This window comes from Magallana gigas, chromosome 1 (genome assembly GCF_963853765.1).
Source record: "Magallana gigas chromosome 1, xbMagGiga1.1, whole genome shotgun sequence".
Classification (NCBI taxonomy): domain Eukaryota; kingdom Metazoa; phylum Mollusca; class Bivalvia; order Ostreida; family Ostreidae; genus Magallana; species Magallana gigas.
Window position 1 is genome coordinate 64,699,981 of NC_088853.1, and position 22,405 is coordinate 64,722,385.

A 22,405-nucleotide genomic window follows, 5' to 3' on the forward strand; every position below is an offset into this window, starting at 1 on the left:
TATAGATTGTCAACCGTGGCCGAACAAAATGACATAAAGGTCAAAGATGACGGTCTTTTTAAAATCTGTTAATTAATGAATTATCATATCTTGAGAAATTCAGAAGTATTGTAAAGTAAACTTTTTACAGTCAACCCATTCATATTGTACAATGACGGCTAGCCTCTAAAATACTCACTTTTATCGTTTGGGTTTCTATTGATAGGCTTATGTAAAGAATATTAACATGGTGACGACATCACTTTTGTTCAGAGTAAGTGTCCAAAAAAAATTTCAGAATAGTACGTAATTCAGTCTATGATATTATAAGTACCGGTAACACGGAATTTTCAAAGCAATGGCTTGAATTAAGAAAAAATCTCTGAAAGAAGTTTATGGTTTCGTGGTGTCCTGAATTTCTAACATATTTCTAACACAACGGGAGATATGATATTTTTGTAAATTATTTGTTTTGAGAAATTTTGTGCAATGAATGTTTACATTAGATTATGACCATGTTATAAAAGGATAATTGAAACAAACAAAATTTGACTAAAATAAGTCCAAGAAATTTGAACAATTAATGTCAAGGTTATTTTTGCTCCATATGTTTATTTCACCATGGATCGGACACAAATTAAGCATGCATCGGACAGTTTTCGGTGCATGATTTCTTCTAATAATAAGTAAATTATGTGCCCATTCCTAGTGATGTACTTTAAATGTAAAGTAAAATTGATATATAGAAAAATAATTCATACAAATATTTTCTTCAGACCACTTCAAAATCGAATTTTACGGACACAGCTTTTTAGTCCAAAGTTCATGTAGGAGCTGGCACAATAAAGAACCCCTCATGATAAATTAAATATTCCTATAACCAGAAGCACTAGATCTAGTCTAAATTTCTATATGTAGATTTGAGGATTTACATTAAAACCAGAAACTGTTATTTTTAATCTTACTTATTACTGTATAGCTGTCCGAAGCTTGGTAAATATTCTCCGATTCATGGTGAAATAGTTCAACACTTGATTAATAAATTTAATTTATAGATTTTGAAACATTTCACGATTACTTCTTCAATAATTAAACAAGGGGAAAACCTATAACTTTTAAAACAAATTTTATTTATATTTGGACGATATTTGATGCACGAACAAAGGGAAAAACGCAAAGGTGTCCGATGCATGGTGAAATCGCCCTATTGTGCATGCATAAACGCTCTTGCGGACTGAATTGTTTTTTTATTAATAACCTTAATAAAACATGCATTACATGTGGAATGTTATATCTAAAACCTCTCTAAAAATGAATGACCACCGTAAATGATCAAATGGGTCCGCATGTCAGAAATATCAATATTTTAGCGCACCCGTGAAAAAGTGTCGGCTGATTTTACGCAGTTAATGGTGCATAAAATGAAAAAGGTGTCACAGTAGTTTTGTTATGCTTCTTAAATTTAACCGTTGTAATTTGTTGACAATATATAAATTAAACGCATCTATAGTCTGTCCCAAGATATTTATGCTGCACATTTGGACGATTTTTAATAAAAATACACTTACCTGTGAAAGAAGTGCAATTGAAATAGTTGAAAGGGATATTTTCCAAGATAATTTCATTGACACATTATCATCTTTCACTCGGAAAAATTCACAGGAACGAAAACAGATTCCTTACGGAGATTTATAATGGGGAATGTTTACATCTTTTCTCCATTCGGAATACACTCGGAATACATCGCGCAATATTTCAACGTTATCATCCGGGCTTGCTGCAATGCAAAATCTCCGTAGACATCACATTTTTTAGCATTGTATTGAAACCTGATAAGCTAACAGGGGCGTTTTGACTGATAAATCTTGGAAATTTTTAATACTTTTGAATGAACATCGTTTGAATCCTGAGGTATTTATAAATATCAAACAATTAAGCCAAACGTGAATCCAAAATAACTTGGGACAGAGTATAGTAAACGTACTCCACACTTACGTCATGCGTACACCAATTGCTCGTGGTACGTGCGAATATAAGAGATAAGAGAATTAACGGTTTAACCATTTATCAAAATCAAATTAAAGATTCTAGTATTAAACCCTCTTCTTAAAACCAAAATCAAACAAACAAATACGTTCTTTTGGACAAAAAGATGGAAGGCAAAGAAGAAAAACGGGACATGACATGAAAGAACTGAATATTGAAGTAGATATTTAAGTCGTAAAAGTAGAAAAAAGGCATAGGATTTCCTAATCACTTTGATCTGCAAGCGTGCTAAGATAGAATCATATGTGAGTCATTCTCAAAATCCGCAAAAATTTTGGTCACGGGTCAATAAAAAATTATATCAATGAAAAATAATATAAATTTGTACATTGATATATACCACACAATATTCTGCAGTTAGCAAAACACTTAAATTCTTTTTGCATGACAAGTTTAAAGAAAATTTGCCTTTTTTAATGTCCAAATTAGCATGTTTTGCTATGTCACACACTCTTTTTGTTGCACTTTCATGTGGTTTATAAATATATCCAGTACATTTTGCTCTCATTTTTTTAAATGTATGCTCTACACAATTCTTAAGAAGTACATTTCAAACAATAAAAGTTTTGTAAATGTACTTGTTTTAAGAAATATCAAGACTTAAATGTGTGTCACAAGAGTTTTCGTCTATCCTGTTATGTGAATGTAAAAACAGAAAATAGAAATATTTAGAATGACCCTTTTTGGATTCAATACTTTCAACCAGCCTCAGTTTCATTTTCATGAAGCCAAGTTGTTGGCACTATTTTTTTGAAGTTCATTAGTTTGAGGAAAATGTCCCAAATGTAAGTATGATTTACTCCGTAGAAGAAAACCTAGTCCTTACTGTTACATTAAAAATTGACTTAGACATGAAGGTAAAATGTGTTAACTTTTCTTACAAAGTAACCTAACAATTTTGTTTAAAAATACGGCATCATCAACATTGTATGGTAGACAGGAAGGGAAAAAAACAACCATATATAGAGTAATTGTCTATCCTGTTATTGTCCATCCTGTTACATGTAAATTTGTAACAGGAAAGACAACTTTAAGAACAGGAAAGACTATTATTATATAAAATGAGGATTTTAAGACATTTTCAATATTTATATAGCAATAACTTTTCATAAAATATTCAATAAAGTAGTATGTACAATAAATTAACCTTAAGTGGGGATTTTTGTTTTAATAGTTTATGTTATCACATAAGAAGTGATTTTGCAACAGGAAAGATATATCATTGTTACAGTGCGTACTAATTTTTATAATAACAGAAGAACTATGAATATTTGTTCACTTGTCAAAACATTTTTCATATCATTTTTTGTGAACAATCATTTCATATTCTGTTTTTTATTACTTACAGATACATTTTGTTAGTAAATGATGTCAAAATATATTTTTGTAACAGGAAAGACATGGACTGTTACAGGATAGACAATTAATGATTGTATTTTTCTTTAAAGCATAATCATGCTGATTATTATATATAATCCATGATAAAAATTAGCCTATATGTTTTTGAATTATATCTCAGTTGTTTAAAAATCAATTCAATATCTAGTGATTATGTATAAATATATTAAGGCATTTTAATTCAGTGTAACAGGAAGGACAATAAATTGTTTCTCAAGCAACATAATTTTCCCACCTTTTAATCAAAATATTTGATCTGCAGTTAAGTAAACTATTTTTATGATATGAGGACATATATGTCTCTTGTATGCACCAGATTGGTATAAAAAAAAACCAATTGCTTCTTCTGGCCCAAAAAAAGTGTTGATGGATGCTGGTATACTCTGGATAACATATTGGCCATCATTCCAGAACCAGAACAGTTAGATGGGAGTACCCACCACTGGCGTCGGAAAGAAAATTAAAAGTGGGGGGGGGGGGGGGCAGGGCTAGACTAATTCTCAGAAATATTGAGGAAAAAAAAACTAATTCCCAAAATCATGAAAATCCTATTTTGCTAAATTAGACCTTTTTTTTTGGGGGGGGGGGGGGGGGGGGAGTATACCTATACTGCCAAACAAAAAATCTTACCTACCGAAATTTTTTTCCCCAAATCATGGAATTCCTGATCCCTTGGGGGGGGGGGGGGGGAGCGCTAGTATACCCAACTTCTCAATCTGAACCCTCAATGATGCTATGTGCCTAATAGTTAGGTCTAACTCAGCCAAAAAAGTGGGGGGGGGGGGGCTAATCCCCCCCCCCGGTTCCGACACCTATGCTGATTTTTCCGGAAGTTTGCCATCAATCTTTTAAGGTTAATTTAGGAACAATTATCTTTGGTGCGAGAAAAAGTGGGGGCGCTGAACCCTCTATGATGCTATGTGCCTAATAGTTAGGTCTAACTCAGCAAAAAAAGTGGGGGGGGGGGTGGGGGGGCTAAGCCCGCCTAGCCGACAACATCTAAAAAAAAGTTACAGAAAAGTGAGACAGCCTACAGTCCTTAGTCATACATAAAGCTAACAAATGCTTTAAGTACTCTGTTAAATGTAACCTTTTTATTTTACTTTGTCCTTCCTGTTACTTCATTTTCTTTAAAAGTTGATATTTTCTTAGGCAATATTCTTATAGGAAAAGTTTGTTTCTTTTGTATTTTACATAGTAATCAGAAATAAATCTATTATTTAATTTAAATATCAACATCAATTTCCACTACTGACCAGATTGTGTTATTAGGAGTCTCTCCTGTTACAGTTGTAAACATTTTTCAATTGTTATTCTATATTTTTCAATATATTTTACTTCTTCACAAAATCATTATATATTAGGAACACCTTAGTAAATTTTCAGGATTTTTTATATTCAGTGTTTTACCAAATGAAGATTTTGATCTGAATGTACACAAGAAATCCCTCCTGTTGCTTATTTTGTTCTTTCCTGTTACACGTTTTACTGTAAAGATTATAAAGCTTTTAACATAGTATTTAATGGCATTGTGTAAGGTTAATCTATATTTTAACAGCATATTAATTGACTCCAAACTGTGAGATTGATGCTAAGTTTACTATCAATCAACTTTAAATCAGAATTACAACTTTGTAACAGGAGAGACTTGTTTAATACAACGTACTGTCTTTCCTGTTGCGAGGCTGTCTTTCCTGTTACAGCACCATAAATATAAAAATATGTTGCTTGTGTATATTTCTTTTAGGTTTGGGTCTACACATATGCTTAAAGTTTCATTTCTAATCAAATATAAGCACTTTGAGCTTGATACTTATCTTTTTATTCTGTAAAATTGTGAAAATAACAAACAAAATGTTTACCTGTTTGAAAATTTTCTATTATATTATTGTAATTTGTATTTTGCTTCTGTTTCATTGAAAAAATGTTACTGGTCCTTTATTTGTCATGCTTTCACAATATTGTCTGAAGAAATTTTGGAATATTGTTTTGCTTCAATTTATTAAAATTTGTATTTTTTAAAGTGTAACAGGAAGGAAAACATTTAAGTATGACCAGTTCTTTGATTGTGTTTTACTCAGAAATCAAATAATTTCTAGGTGGGAGTTAAGTGTGTTTGTATTCTTCAGATATGTGTTTATTGTTAGAATTGAAAAAAATTATTTTTCAACACAAGAAAATTCTTGATTTTTCTTAAATTTTATTTCTGCGTTTTTTGATAATGACTCTTGTACATTTTCGGAGTAAGGAGAGGAAAAATGATCTTTACACGCAGACGATATTTCTAACTAAGTAAAAACCAACTACAAAAAAACCCCAAAACTCCAACACACTCTACTGGAAGAAGTTCTTGTTTTCATGAGTATGTAATTTTTGTTTGTAAACAAATTACTATCTCCATTTTGAAAATATTGATTATCATCTCATTTGATCATTCAAACTTTATAAAATGTTTTCATAATTGTATCATAATCAGATTATCAGAAAAGAATAGGTAGACTTTGATTTTTTAAAATGTATGAAGTGTAAATGGTGTTTTAATAAAAAAAAACATATGTAAAAACAATGTAATTCAATGTGGCTTTCTTTACTTAAATTGAAAGATTTGTCAAGGCATTTTTCGAAGATATTGTAAAGTTCAACAAAGAGTAAACAAAATTGTAACTCATTTAAGATGGAATAACATACCTGGAAAAAGTCACTCAAATTAACAGTAAATTATTTGATTATGAAAGATATAATGATAAATAAACTGTACATATGTCAAATAAGCGAAAAATTTGCAGTTTGGGGATAAAAAATGATAATCTAAAAATTTCAATTCAGTAAGTAACAACAAAAGCCCTTGTGGGATTCGAACTCGGAATGTACGGATCACAAGCACGACACGTTATCCACTCGGCTATGGAGTGATTTACATGATAAGAGGTCAGCCATTTTGTGATGATGTGTTATTCCACCTTAAAGACGTTACAGTGTCCAAAAATATTATCAGTTTATAATTAATTCGTTGATGTGAGATTTTGCAAAGACTTCCTTCTAGATTTCAGAAAAGTTTTCAATATTTTATGGTATTAGATATAAAAGATCAATTATGATTTCAAAACATTCTTAATTTGTGTCGACCAGTTTAGCTAGTCTAATCACCAAAACAGCAATTAAAGAATAATAGTCTTCTTTTCTTCGAGTTCTTTTTGACGTTTCAATATTTACTTGCTTACAGTAGTTATATTTCAGTACATGTTTAGAGAAAAACTGTTCTTTATTTAACTGAAAACTAATAATGGTCCGTGCAGCTGTCGTGGGGCACATTAAGACTTGCAGGTAACCTACGACGCGGATGTTATTGCTGCCGTTCGCAAGGCAAACGTACGTATGGTGCAAGACAATCGGTTCCTACGGGCATCGCACGTTGCGAGTGGCAACCCGTCTTTAAACAAAAATTGTACGTAACACATCCGACTGGCACGTCAAACGTCCGTTTGTCTTACGTTACACTCGCAATCACTTCAATACGATTTTTAACGCTTCCAGCCACGGGACCCACGACTGGCAAGCACGATCACCAAACACGTACGGCCAGTTGTGACTGAGGCTTGACTTAAGGTGGCTCACTACACCTTTAAGTATTTTCTCAAATCAGCAGAAAATTACTTGATTATGATAGATAATATAATGGATAAGAAGTATTTAAGTCAAATAGGCAAAAAAAAAGTGCAATTTTGGATGAAAAATAACATTTTCGAAAAATTAATTCAGTAAACATGAACAAAAGCTCCAGGCGGATTTGAGCTCATGATCTGCGGTTTAGAAGCCCAGTTCTTTAACCACTGAGCTACGAAGATATATACAACCGAATCGAACGATATAAACAGTTTAACAAAACATTTAAATCGCCATCTTGTGATGTAGTGTCTTAAAAAGTATAAGTCTGGGTGTATTGAAGTACCTTAAATCTTCGTCTATTTTTCTCTCTTTTATATTCCTGTTTTATTCTTTTCTCCATCATTCAAACAGCATATATCATAATGATGAAAAGTTTAAACAATTGAGGTACATTAGATGTATATTGAAATGAAGAGAGAGAGAGAGAGAGAGAGAGAGAGAGAGACAGACAGACAGACAGAAAAGAGAAAGATGTGTATCATTATATCAAACACAAGTCATTACATTGTTAATACACACAGCAAGATATTTATCATAATTACACATACATTAGCCACTACATTGTTGATACACAAAGAAATATCACTACATTATAATTATCACTGCTTGAAAAAACAGCTTTACAAAATAAGTAAAGCAATTGTAAATTTAATATTTACATTGTCTTTAATCAAATTTACTTATTTACGGCAAAGTTGGTAAATATGATATTTACACTAACTTTACTTTAACTTAAAGTCTATGTAATGTCCCACATTACATCATCTTTACTGCAATGTAAATATCAAATTTATAAAACTTTAATTTCTTTAAAAGTAGATATTTACAAAAATTAAATTAGATATTTTCAACACCTTTAAGCTTCATTAAAAGCGACATTTTCGTACTAAAACTAGCTCATTAATGCTCTTTAAAGTTCATCTTTCTGTTATGGTAAAGTTTAACTTTACTCGAATTAAATGCCATTAAATATCAATTAAACAAAAGGAATAAATAAATAAATATATAAATATATATATATATAAAACCTTTCTGGTTTCACTCCTCTTTCAGCATGTTGAATAAACTAAATCATGGCCAATAACTGTAAGTCATATATTTTATTTTTATTTCATAATTTTAGAATGTACATGTACAAAAAAATACTGTCACAGAAAAAGTATTTATAATCGTAGCGGGAACAGTCATTAATTCAAAATGTTTTTTAATTAAACATCCACGAAAATTCCTCCTTTAGCTTTGGTTTCTCTTGCTCTCGAATTGAGCCAATTTGTCTCTTCTGGAGAAGGCGCCTGCTCCTCGAAGAGCATGTTTCCTGGTATTTCTTGTCAAGGCTCTGCTTAATGTTCCTCCAAGCATCACTCTCCCAAGAGTATGGATGCGAGATGAAACCTTCATCTGCCTCCTCGTCACTGGACATCAGTTTGTGCGAGTCTTTGGACTTCAGTACCCCTAAAACCATGTTCTTCTTTTCCGTTGTCCAGTTCTTTTTCTCAGCAGCCTGAATTCTGCATCGTACCTTCTGCACAATGAAATGATATGATAATGATGAATGTCCCAATAATTAAAACTAAAAGATATTCTTTACATTGAATTTTATCATTGAATTAGAAATACAAGATTGAAGAATAGGCTCGATGCTGGTTGTAATGCACTATTAAACTGATCGAAGAATTTGTGAACTAATATATGTAGATATTATGTATAGAGTGTTGCCTGCATCACAGTAAGAAACTTGTCAAAATCTATCAATCGACTTCATGATTCATTTGTATTTTGTACAATCATACCATTTTTCAAGGTTAAACATCAAACACTTTTACGATAAACAGTAGAAAATTTTATTACACCAATGATTTATTATGTTACTCTATGAAAGTAAATATAAACTGGGTTGAAACCGGTTTTGGGTTGTTTTCTCTGCAGAAAACAAAGTCATGCTTTTTCATTTGAAAGTAAAAATCATTGCAACCAAGTTCAAGCTCAAATAATAAGGTAGCCTTTGATTTTTTTAGACCAATTATTATTAAACTATAGAATATAACTGGTAGGTTTTTCATAAAAATAGAAATTAACACTCAATTTTATAAACAATGACCAATGTAGGGAGTAATAATCTGCCTTATAGCAATGATGGGGTGCTTGAAAAGTATTTTAAGACAACTTGCCTCTTTCTTCCTCTCGTATGTGGCCTGCCTCTGCTTATGTAGTGTTTCTTTATTTCTTGATTTCCTGTTAGCAGCTTCTTTTTTTGATGTAAAGTATCGTTTTACAGCAGCTATGGAAAAACAAGAAAAAAGACATACAAATATTGAAATAACCAGCCATCATTAATATATAAAGTCAGATAATTTAAAAGCAATGAATATTTATTCTACAGCACAATAACAAGAAGCATTAATATCTAACTATAGGGGATAACTATTGTACATATGCCATATGCTGTTGTGCATTATGAACAGCTTGACAATCAGTTTTGACCCAAGAATAGAAAACTAAAACAAAACATAAATAGTTAACATACTTTTTAAATTATCATGTATTACATGTATTTTGTCCACAATGTTCACTTCATAATCTGAATGAAACACCCCAAAATGCATTTACTTTGTACATTTACATCTAGCAATGAATTATTTTATAATAATAAAGAAAACTTACTATCCAAAACTTCATTTGTGACATCAGGAGCAACCCCCTTCACACTTCTTTTTATATAATCTGTGAATTCAGAGTTGACTTCATCATAGAATCTGAAATAAAATATAAATTTTATAAAATCATTTAAGCATTATATATATGTACTTTCCTTGACTTCTTATGTTTTCCTAAAAGTTTTTAAATACCAACTTTTATTATTATCCATCAATTTGAGATAACAATCAAATAAAGAGTATACTAAATAATGTAACGTACATACAATTATCCCCAAAATATATCTATTTAAATGGGAAAAAGTTGACGAGTTGACAAACCTTTTTTTATAATCCCATTTCAGCTCTATCTCCTCTCCATTTGCAAAATATTCTTTCACAGCATTCTTGAAATAAAAATAAAGAATAAAAACTTAAACATCATGAATGATCATGAATGGGTACTAGCATTTTTGATGTTAGACCATTAAAAATGTTATTTAATGTAGTTCTTACTAAAAGAATGGTAATTCAACTGCTCTAACAATTTTGATGCTGACCAGTCTGCAGACCCAACAACAGAAATATTGGCCATTGACTTCTATGATATTGCTTATTAATCAATATTTGTCTAGTTGTTAATCAAAATGGAGAAACAGCTGAGCGACATGAATGACTTGCTTGATAGTTGACTGTGGTTCAGGTAACATATGATTTTTGGACCTTAAGACACTATTATTGGCCTCGGGCAATAAATATTGTCTCAAGGTGCAACAAATCATGTTGCCATTATACCCAGTCATATTCAATAACTGTGTATTATGCTGTCTGCAATTAATATTTTAAAAAATTGTTTAAAATTATAGATGCTTAAAGCTCTAGCAAAATAAAAGGCAGATACCAACCCTTATTCGATTTGGAACAGATACTGGTTCCTTAACTTCATCTCTTTTGTTATCAATGTCTGTTCGAAGTCCCTTTAACTCCTTCGTCAAAACTCCTAAATGACTAAGAATTTCTCTTTGGTTTTGCAGTATTTCTTTAATATGCCCATGTAGACCTTGGTTTTTTCCTTTAAAGAAAATGGAATAATGTGAATATAACTATAATCAAATTGTTTTAAATGTAATAGAGTAAATAAATATTGTACCATGACAGCCATGAAATCAGTCTGGCAATTATCATTAAGCATTACTCATTTGGTCAAAATTATCTACCTTTTATCATAAAAAAACTGTTAGGTTAAACTATGACCTAAATTGATTTCATCTCAATCTTACTTCTGTCACACATACCACTAGATTTTGAGCTATTCAAAGATGAAAGTCTTTCAGATTGTCCAGACTGGGTCTTTGATTTCTTTGATTTTGCAGTTTTCTGAAAGAAAGAATGAATTACATTAAATAATATCATAAACAGTTAACAATAAAAAAGAAGTTGTATAAATGAGTATTTTATTGTTAATCGGGCCCCACCGTCACCAAAATTTTCAAATCACTCAACTCAGTCCTCAACTCAAATCCTTAATAGAAAAGTGCATAAATTTGAGGTTAATATTCATACTTGAGGCTGAGTATTGACTTGAGGAAAGTTGGTGAGGCTGGGGCCAGGACAAACTACCAAAGTTGTCTATGCTTTGTGACTGTACGTAAACTATATGTAATATAATATAATACAAGCTTATCTTTTAAAAAAGATTGGTGAGCTAGCGCTGTAGCAATCATAAAACACAGAAGCAGATTTCTAAAACATTAGTTTAAATTTCTGAATCGATTAATTAACAATAGGAAGGCACAGTGGTGTACTGGAATTGTGCTGGAGTGGGGTCTCAATTTAAAATTGTGAATTTAGAGTGGGCTTCACATCGGCAATGGCATAGCTCATTGGCCGTGCCTTAATCATTATGTATCTACTGTAATTTCAATTTCGAGGTGAAATTTTTCAGGAACCATTGGTACTGTTTTGTAGCAATCGTATCTTCTAGGGCCTTTCCGGCAACTCGGAAAACATATCCGAAGTTGTCTTCCGAGCTTGAAGGAATTAAAGATAAAGCTAGCTACATGTTATTTATTATAATATTGAAAATAACTTTGTATTTATTTCTAAGACCGAAGCTACTGTTCCTTTTTGACATTAACGATAAAACACAGAACTTCACTTGAAGATGATAAAACGAAATTCAAATGGTACAGTTTATCTACAGTAGCACAGTATTCCCAGAATCCCCTACTATGGAGTCGAGCATGCGTATTCCAGTGAAAAGGACTAACGTAGTTGCTAGCGCTCGAGAGCGCTAGCAATAATATAATTTCATCATCAAAATCAGTAAATGAATAAAATCTCACCTCTTTTTGCATATTAGTTGCAGCAGATAAGTATGTTTCATCTTCTGATTCTGTGTCTTCTTGAGCACATGCAATTGCAAGTCTTCTTGTTTCTTGCCTTCGTTTCCTAGGTGACCGCCTCAAAGGAGTGCTTGTTGTAATTTCCTAAACAGACATCAAGTACTATGTATTAATATTTTTTATATCAAAAATGGAAAGGCTCCCTAATTCACTTGTCTTTCACGGACCTTTTTTATGGCTTATAGTTGAAATAATTGGACTTTCATATAAATTTAAAACTTAAAAAGTTTTTAAGAGTCCAAGACACCCTGCAACATTTACTTTTTAACCAATTGTGAAACTGTCTATATTGCAAAACTTGGATGTCTATCTCCGTAGTGAAACAGATAAAGCTCAAGTCTACTGAACCACAGGTCCCTAGTTAAAATACAGCAAGGACTTTTGTTTACATGAATAACAATATCTTTTTTATGCTATAATTCTATATAACTATAAAGAAATACAGACGTTTTCGCCCAGTACACATGCAGATACTTTTTCCTTGAAGATTAATGAAATTAAATTTAGTATTTACCTTTGTGGTATCATCAGTTTCTGAATTTGGCATGAGAACACTTCTCTGCGTTGCTTTTTGTGATTTCTTTCTGGGTGACCGCCTTAAGCTTGCAGAGGGTTTCTGAAATTCAGAAGAATATTTTGTTAATCTCATATAATATTTCTTCTGTCACTGAAAGGGGGTGAAATAAAATAAACTTTAATAGTTACAAAATAAATATGGGCCTTCAAGGGATAATAGGTCCCAGGATTCGGTTGTACAATCATGTAAATAAACAATATGCACAATAAACACACATACAATTGGGAAGAGTTGTATAACTGAATTTAGCTAAAGGAGACAGACATGCAATGAAAAATATTTTTTAACGAAAAAAAGGGAGCACAGTCCTGTCCACGGGCATTGGAGAGAAACTGAATATTTATATATGAAAATTGAAAACCTTTGAACGGTTTCAAAGACCAGTGATTGAAATGCCGAAGTGAATTCAGTACATGCAGCGGCATTTGCAGCCTATGTATAGAATTTCTTTGTACATCGAAATTTAAAGAACCCTACCTTTGTCAAGATAGACTCGGAGTCTGAATCGGAAGTTATCGAACGAAAGGCGTCCCTTTTTCCTGTTTCCAGGCTTTCGTCCGTCTCTGTTTCCATTGTCTCGTCGATTTGTAGATGAAGACTTTCATCGTCCGTCGCACTAAAATCTAACTCCGACATAATTTCATCTGTCGAAGTCTTGGGGAAATTTTCAAACTTTATGAGAAATGGCTTGAGCGCTCTTTGCTCTGATTGGTTCGCAGCATCAATGTCATCATCTTGCCATATTTGGATGTACCAAGGTAAGCGAACATCGAATAATTCGTATTTTATTTACCACTATGATATTGATATTTAGCTACAAGTTCGAATATAAGTTAATTTGTTGGTTATTTAAATAAAATAGATTTTAAAAATGTTAAATACGCCGATAAAACCAAATCAAAGTAAATTCATTTAAAAGATTATTATGACCGCACATCCAATTCCCTGTATCAACTATCCAACCACACTATTCTGCACGCAAATATTGGCGCCTTTCAAGAGTTTGCGAGAGACAAAGGAATTTCAAAGACAGATAGAAGTTATTGCCCAACGCTTGGATCCCTTTTATTTGTTAATTGTAAGTAGCGATTTTATAAGGATTTACTATATTTTGTTTAATTCATTTTTTAACGAGGTGCAATAATGAGAATTTATGATAGAAAAATGTCGTCGGAGCAAGTTGGCCGGTTGGCAGAATGATAGTTTATTTTACCATATTTCTAATCGAATTGTTTTCTTTTATCATATAAACAAAAAAAAGATTCATAATGCACAAGAAAATTCAGTAGTTATTCGTAGTTCGTTAAAACTTCACCACCACCCCCCCCCCCCCCCCAACTCGAGAAGATCCATCGACACCCCCCCCCCCCTAGCTTGGAAAATCCGAAAAATGAAACTTCTCACACGATAAATTGCCCTAAAATAAAATATCAGTATCAGATGAAAATCGGAACCAGCCAGAAATAATAGGTTTAGAACCCCCCCCCCCAAAAAAAAAGTAAGTACCCCCCCCCCACCCCCTGCCTCCTTTGGTAAACAAAACTCTTGGGGGAAAATATCTCTGTTTCCGCGCAATTCAACTCTTATTACAGATATAGCAAATTTTGGCTGTCAAGAAAAGAAATATTTTCACATGAATTAATATTGATTTGATATAAGAACTTAAGTATAATAGTTTAAGAATGGGGGGGGGGTGCACTTGTTGCATTCCCTCTGCGCCCAATCTATCAGTATGTGTAAATAAACTAAATTTCTGCTGTACAACAAATTTATTATATTAGATTGTAAAATTAAACTAGAAACAATTGAATCGGGATCGAAAATCAACTGAACGGAATACGATTGCATGCACGATTTAAGAGTTAGTGTCATCATGCATGCATATATATATATATATATATATATATATATGATAATGCAAATAAAGAGATGTATTCCTTGTCACCCTGTAGGTACATGTAAGTATCTTTACATTTCTTTGTCTACATGTAAAACAAAAACCGAAATTACTCAACAGAAAAAAAGGAATGGCTTAAACAATAAATGTTGACTTTTTAAAGTGTACGTTAATTAGCTACACGAGTTCATGTTAATATATCTGTACATTTTAAACTAAACAGGTTGAATTTTGGTTTGAGAATTTTGAAATATAAACATTTTTCTCATCAAATACTGTTTTAAAGTAATATAAGAGACTAGGATCCTGTATTAAAAATGCAAACAAACCCCTGACACAAAGGATTCCTTTCACCAATCAATTTTATGATAAGGATTAACATTTTATCAATTAGCAATTCTCTATCTCCTTGTCAGTTCACATGTGTATATAGACACATGCTGATTTCTTAAAAGAAGTAAACACTGTAAGTCAATGTGGTCACAGTATGGAGTCCTGTTTGTAACCAGATTTAACAGATACCATGTTTTGACATTACTGATAACCTATATGTTTAATGCAAATACATGGAGCTGGTCAGTGGTTGTAAATAAGATGAAAGGAAAGCTTTTATGATAACCATGGACCCATGTTGTTTTTATGAAAGCTTCAGATAGTACAGTACATTTAACATGCATGAATTTTGTGAGCTTGAATTTCTAATATACAGTCAAATATTAAATTTTTGTTAATTAAGTATTTAAGTCAGGGAAGATGTATTTTCAATTTAATGTAATGATTGATACATGTCATAATTTTCAACACTTTGATTAAATACCCTGGTGCAAATAAAAGTTTATTTGGAGTATCTTAATATAATATATAGATGAATTTTAAAGATATTTTTGTTACATTAACTTGAACTTAAATGAAAATTAATACACAAATCATATGTAAGATTACAGAGCAGGAAGTAACCGGTAATAAATACTATATGCAGAGATTATTCAGCCTTTATACAGAAACTGAAAATTGTGAAATAATTTGTTTTGATTTTTTTTCTAGACCAATTAGCTACGTACATGGGAAAACGACGCCAGAGGTCCAGAGAAGCAGTAAAAGTGAAAAGTAAAAGAAGAAAAATAAGGAAACGAGAAACCCTTCTATTAAATCGGAGCATACCATCAACAGAGGAATCTCCTTCCACCAGCAATATCGATCAAGAAACTTTAGCAGCAGTCAGCGAAGATGTAGCAGGCAATATTTACATTATTTTAGTTTTGATAAGAAAAAGTATGTCTCTTCATTCTGGACAAATTGCATAATATTTCACATGTCATTATGTTGTTCTGGTTTTCTTGTGTACATATTTACTTAGGACAGCAGGACTGAAACACTTTTTCAACTCAAAGTTTATGTCTGAAATCTCGGTGAATAAACCCAACTTACAAATAAATGACAGCATTTACTAGTTTATATTCCTTGATTTTAAAGAATATTGTGCAATGTTTTAGCAGTAATTATCGTTGATTTGTGTTACAGATTATGAAGATGACTTGAAGAATGATCAGCTTTATAAAGACTTCAGGAAGTATTTGAAAGCCAAAGCTGATGTGGAGAAATACAGCAGTCGACATGTAATCAACACTGTTGATGGAATAGGTAATTATTTCTTTTATGTTTAATTTAATATGTACTATTAAAATTTTCAATGCTGTATACATGATACACTATCAGATGCTTTATATGTTAATGTGAATGTCTGCCAGAAGAAATAGTACTAGAACTATACTTCATTGATTATAAGTTATATTTTATTATGGAATAAGGAATCATTCTTTGAGTATTATGAGGTGATAATTTTGGTCGGGGCTTTATGATAGATTTGATCATGCCCTGACCGAAATTATCACCTCATAATATTCAAAGAATGATTCATTGTTACTTATTTTTACGTAATTTTAAGCAATCGTACGATTAAATATTGAAATATAAATAAGCAAACCCCGCTGGCGCCTCAACTTTGCGTCATTTGAAGTTATGGGTTATATAGTACAAAATCGATACGTAGTGTTATCACAGGCTAGACACTGGAAAATGTAAATATTATATATTATATATAAGATTAGGTTTATATGATAAGATATTCATTTTTTAAACCTTGACGGTGACTAAAAGAGAACCCAAATAACAGATTGATATTGGTTCAGCTCATTTTTAAACCCCTGCTTTGAAGAAGAGTGCGGTTTACTGTTTTACCCCTGTGTGTCTGTTTGTCCATCCATCCAAGTCTGTAACAAAATTTTGTCGAAGAATTCTCCGTAATGATCAGTTGCAATTGCTTGAAATTTTAAAACACTCTTTGTTAAGGTATATCGGTACTGTTTGAATCACCATCTGTCTATCCATTAATCAATCTGTCTTTTTGAAGGCATTAATTTTTATAGATGGGTTTTAAGAAAAAGGTTTTTGGTGCATATTTTTTTCTGAAAATTTGTGAATTTACAATTAATTTAATCATGATATATAGATGTTAAAACTAGACATGTTTATTATGATCGATCATTTTGCAGGTATTTTGATTTCTATTACTGATTTACGTAGTAAAAATAAATATATGTAATATATATATTGATACACGTACAAAAATCTATTGTATGCACACACTTAATGAAAAGGGTCATAATTATAAATGTGTTATTCTTTTATGCAGTTAAAAGACATATTTTCCTGACAGAGCCATACAAGTATTAAGAATGGATGGACGCAAAAAGAGAAGAATGCACTTGTGTTTTGGCTGTGGGGAGGAATATTCTGGAAGACACATGAAAAGACACAAATGTGTGGAAAAGCAAAGAAAAGAAGTTTTTGAAAGTAGTGCAAATATTGAATGTTCTGGATCTCAAATGCGTACATCTCCAGTCTGCAACAATGATTCAAATAGCCCAACATTTTGGAATGAAGAGACGGAAGAAGTTCAAGATGATGTCTGTTTATCAGAGTCCTCTGAGAGTGAAGAGGAATTGTGTGATGAGGAATTCATTTTTTTTTCTGAGGAGGAAGATGCTGTTGAGGACCATCCAAGGGATAGAACTGATATGTTAATTGTATCTCTTTTGAAAATGTTATTATGTTGGCAGTCCATTTTTTACGTGTCTGATTTTGCATTTTCATATTTACTTTTACTTATCAAATCTTTGCTTTACTTGGTAGCAGCATCATCTGAATTAACTCAAGAACTGTACAAAAGATTTCCATCAAATATATATCAGCTGCATAAAAGTATTTTATTTGTAAAAGATAGGTTTCAAAGGCATGTTGTTTGTCCAAAATGTTTCACCCTGTATGATTTTTCTGATTGTAAAAACATAGTGGAAGGTGTAGAAACTTCCAAGAAGTGTAGCAACGTTGTATTTCCAAACCATGCTTTAGCACACTTTCGTAGACCTTGTGGTGAAGTACTTTTAAAACCTGTATCTATGCAAGGAAAAACAAATCTAGTACCTAGAAAATCTTACTGTTATAAAAGCATTGAAGAGAGTTTAGAAATTTTGGTTAAAAGAGAAGGTTTTGAAGATCTCTGTGAATCATGGCGGTACAGAAATGTACCAAATGATATTTTGATGGATGTGTATGATGGTGATGTATGGAAATGTTTTAATGGAGAAAAATATGATTTTTATACTGTTGAACGTAACTTTGGTGTCATGTTAAATGTCGACTGGTTTCAGCCATTTAAACACACCAACTATTCTGTTGGTGCTATTTATTTAACAATTTTGAACTTGCCAAGGACAGAACGGTTTAAAAAAAAGAACATTATATTAATTGGACTTATACCAGATATGAAAACTGAACCTCCTACGAACACTTTTATTGAGCCCTTGGTTGATGAGCTAAAAGAAGCTTGGCAGGGATTTAGTATGAAAAGTTTTAAATCTCCATCACAACCTGTCACATTTAAACTTGCTTTAATTTGTGTTGGTTGTGACATCCCTGCTAGTAGAAAATTATGTGGATTTTTAGGACATGCAGCAACGAAAGGCTGCAATAAATGTATGAAATCTTTTGATGGTGGAGTAGGGGGAAAAATTATGGTGGCTTTGATACATGTTGTGAATTAAGGGATTTAGAGAAACATAAAGAAATAGTTGGTAAAATTGTTAGAAGCAAAACTAAAACAAGCAGAGAACAATTGGAAAAGGAATATGGAGTGAGATATTCTGTTTTGTTAGAGCTAGATTATTTCGACCCAGTTAAAATGACTATAATAGACCCAATGCATAACCTATTTTTAGGGACTGCCAAGCGCATGCTTTCAATCTGGAAAGATCACAAACTTTTACAATCTGAACATTTTGAAATCATACAAAACCGTATTGAGGGTATATTTTGTCCCTCTGATGTTGGAAAATTGCCTCAAAAGATGGCCAGTAGTTTAGGATCATTTAATGCAGATCAGTATAAAAATTGGACAATCCTTTTTTCTATTTATGCATTAAAAGGTGTATTACCTGATGATCATTTGGAGTATTGGAGAAAATTTGTTTTGGCATGCAAAATTTTATGTACGCGTACTCTGTCAAGAAGTAATGTTAGAGTTGCCAACCTGTTGTTAATATCATTTTGTAAAAAAATTGAACAAGCTTTTGGAAGTGAATGTGTAACCCCAAACATGCACCTGCATATTCATTTAGATAAATGTTTGTATGATTTTGGGCCAGTTTATTCCTTTTGGCTCTTTAGTTTTGAGAGGGAAAATGGTATTTTGGGATCTGTACCTACAAACAAGAGAGACATTGAAAAACAGCTTATGAGAAAGTTTTTGAAAAATAGCTATTCTGTTGATCTTTTCTCTGATGAAGTTGTAGAGGAGCAGTTTGGACCTGATTTCCAAAAACTTAAAGTTTTGTATGAAGACAATCAAAGAGGAACTCTAAGTTTAATTCATAAGAATTCAAATTATGACCTCGTTCAAATGTCATCCAAAAATGTTAGAATTGAGTCACTGAGTTGGATTTTTGATTCTTTTGATGGTGTAAAAATATCGACATTGAAAAACTGTACACTGAACGAAAGAAATGTTGTTTTTTTGAAAAGCATGTACAAAAACCTCTATTTCAATGTAGAAGAAAGTAGAATTTCTGTGTGCAATGCCTGTAGATCAACTAAATATATAGATATCTATGGTTCAGTATTGGGTATCAAAATGGGCAGAAGCAGTAGGTCATCAATGATTATGGCCCACTGGCATGGGGATGGTGGGCAGATTTTAAAATATGAAGACATGGAACTATGCCCAAGACCAGGACAGATTGAAAACATTATACTGCACAATGTACTCATTGATGATAAATCTTGTGTTCATATACTAGCTCAAGTTAGATGGTTTGCAAAGCCGAATGAAAATGTACTGAAGTACTATGGCAAGCCAGTAGAGGCATGGTTAAGAGATGTGTATGATGTAGAAGGGCCTTCTACTTATATTCCTGTACAAAGGATTAAGTCCAAATTTATATATGCATATGATAGAGTTGGAGGCAATAATGTAATAGTAGTAATGCCTAGGGAGAGATTTTTATGTTAATTTAGGCAATTTTAATTAACAGAGACAACCTTTCATGGATCAGTAAATGATTTCAAGTGTGTTTCCAATTCTGCATTATCAATTGATGAGTTATAATGTATGTATACATGAAATCCAACACTTGTTACACACGTTGTACATTTGAGTTTGCGATTCACCTACACCTATTACATGTATGCCTTTTTGTGAAGTCAGCACACACATAATTATACATGTGTGAAGCGTGACACATAAAACATGGGGTGTACACATGTACACAGACATTCACTGACACACATTACATATATGCCTTTTTGTGAAGTCAGCACACACATAGTTATACATGTGTGAAGCGTGACACATAAAACATGCGTTGTACACATGCTCACAGACATTCACTTACACACATTACATGTATGCCTTTTTGTGAAGTCAGCACACACATAGTTATACATGTGTGAAGCGTGACACATAAAACATGCGGTGTACACATGTACGCAGACATTCACTTACTCACATTACATGTATGCCTTTTTGTGAAGTCAGCACACACATAGTTATACATGTGTGAAGCGTGACACATAAAACATGCGGTGTACACATGTATGCAGACTTTCACTTACACACATTACATGTATGCCTTTTTGTGAAGTCAGCACACACATAGTTATACATGTGTGAAGCGTGACACATAAAACATGCGGTGTACACATTTACTCATTCACTTACATACATTTCACACATATATATATTTTAAATTAGGCAGTACACACTTATGTGAAGTTACACACATCAGTGATATGTATATGTGCAAGTACACACATTTTAAGGATTAAATGTACACATTTATTTAGGTTATTCTGTGTGGGTTTTTTTTTTTATAATCATAAATTGGTGTTAAATGAATTAGATATTATTTTGACATTGTATTCTGTCGTGAATTTCATGAGCTGTGTTAAACTTTTTTAACTTTGTTATGCATAATACATATCTTTTTTTTAAAAAGAATGGAAAAAGGTATTTCATGTTGTTAAAAATCAGTTGAAATCTGAATTTACTTTGATGCACAGTTTAATAAAATTGAACATGCACTTCATTTGCTTTTTCTTTTTGAATGTTTTATGTATGCCTAATTTATACCTGGAACTAATAGCTAATAGATAGAGCAATGGGGTAAAGGTGAACTACCATAATTTTTGTTCCCAAAACGTGCTATTATTTCATACAAGGAGACATTTAGAGATTCTAGGCCTTAGTTGTAAAGTTAATAAGCATAATGAATTTACTAGGGCATTTGTTAACAATATTGAGACAAAGAATTCTGATTTTTTTTTAACCTTTAATATTGAATTACACAAAGTGCTCACACATGTCTTTTCTGTATCTATGACTGTTGCAAACGAATTATAAAAATCATTCGATAAGTTGTATAGTAGTATACCCATGTTTATCACAATTCATTTTCGAAGTTAAAAAAAATCCATTTAATTATATTTACTTTTATGTAAATGTAAAAGATCATATTTATGAAAATTTCCTTTACCTTAAAGGTGAAAGATCATATTTAAATACATTTAACTATATTTAATTTAGAGTAAAGCTACATATCATTTTTATTACATTTTATTTCCCAACGTAGAAAATGGTTTTAATTACATTTACTTTTATGTAAATGTAAAAGATCATAATTAAGAATATTTTCTTTTACCTTAAAGGTGAAAGATTATATTTAATTAGATTTCCTTCATATTAAAGGTCAACTTTACATCTTTACTTTCCGTAAAGTTAATTGAAAGGTAACCTTGATTATTGGTACACCTTTAATGAAATTTACATGATAACTAAATTTTTGTAAAGCTGTTTTTTCAAGCAGTGTATACACTGATGTCATCCATTTAGCAAAACATTCAAATGTTCACAAAGTCAATAACAAGTACATGTATCTACATATTTTGTTACAACCAAGAAGATGCATTGCTCAATGGTGCATTAGTCTCACAACAAAAGTCACTACATTGTTGATTATTACACACAGCAAAGTCACTACATTGTTGATACACACAGTAATGTCACTACATTGTTGATACACACAGCAAAGTCACTACATTGTTGATACACACAGCAATGTCACTACATTTTTCATACACACAGCAAAGTCACTACATTGTTGATACACTCAGCAAAGTCACTACATTGTTGATACACACAGCAAAGTCACTTATGATAAGCATTGAATGCTTATTGTTGGATGTCGTTGGT

At 31.9% G+C, this 22,405-nt stretch overlaps 2 protein-coding genes across 3 annotated transcripts; one reads left to right on the plus strand and one right to left on the minus strand.

Annotated features, from left to right (window-relative positions):
• Positions 1–8,174: 8,174 nt before the first annotated feature.
• On the minus strand, positions 8,175–13,494 carry LOC105322507 (uncharacterized). The gene is made up of 8 exons (XM_066084208.1): positions 13,182–13,494; positions 12,642–12,743; positions 12,068–12,211; positions 11,018–11,099; positions 10,628–10,794; positions 10,065–10,129; positions 9,751–9,842; positions 8,175–9,367 (listed from the first exon to the last, which is right to left on the minus strand). Exons 1-8 carry the CDS (start codon positions 13,338–13,340, stop codon positions 9,174–9,176), a joined length of 1,005 nt encoding a protein of 334 aa, XP_065940280.1. The 5' UTR covers positions 13,341–13,494; the 3' UTR covers positions 8,175–9,173.
• Positions 13,495–13,669: 175 nt separating this feature from the next.
• Positions 13,670–21,236, plus strand: LOC117690623 (uncharacterized). 2 transcript variants are annotated; one of them, XM_066084283.1, is made up of 4 exons: positions 13,670–13,782; positions 15,646–15,837; positions 16,123–16,242; positions 17,294–21,236. In XM_066084283.1, the coding sequence occupies exons 2-4, from the start codon at positions 15,663–15,665 to the stop codon at positions 17,332–17,334; spliced, it is 336 nt and encodes a 111-aa protein (XP_065940355.1). In that variant the 5' UTR covers positions 13,670–13,782; positions 15,646–15,662; the 3' UTR covers positions 17,335–21,236. The 2 variants fall into 2 exon arrangements, with proteins under 2 accessions (XP_065940355.1, XP_065940330.1); XM_066084258.1 differs by lacking the exon at positions 13,670–13,782 and adding an exon at positions 14,602–14,662.
• The last annotated feature ends 1,169 nt before the right edge of the window (positions 21,237–22,405 follow it).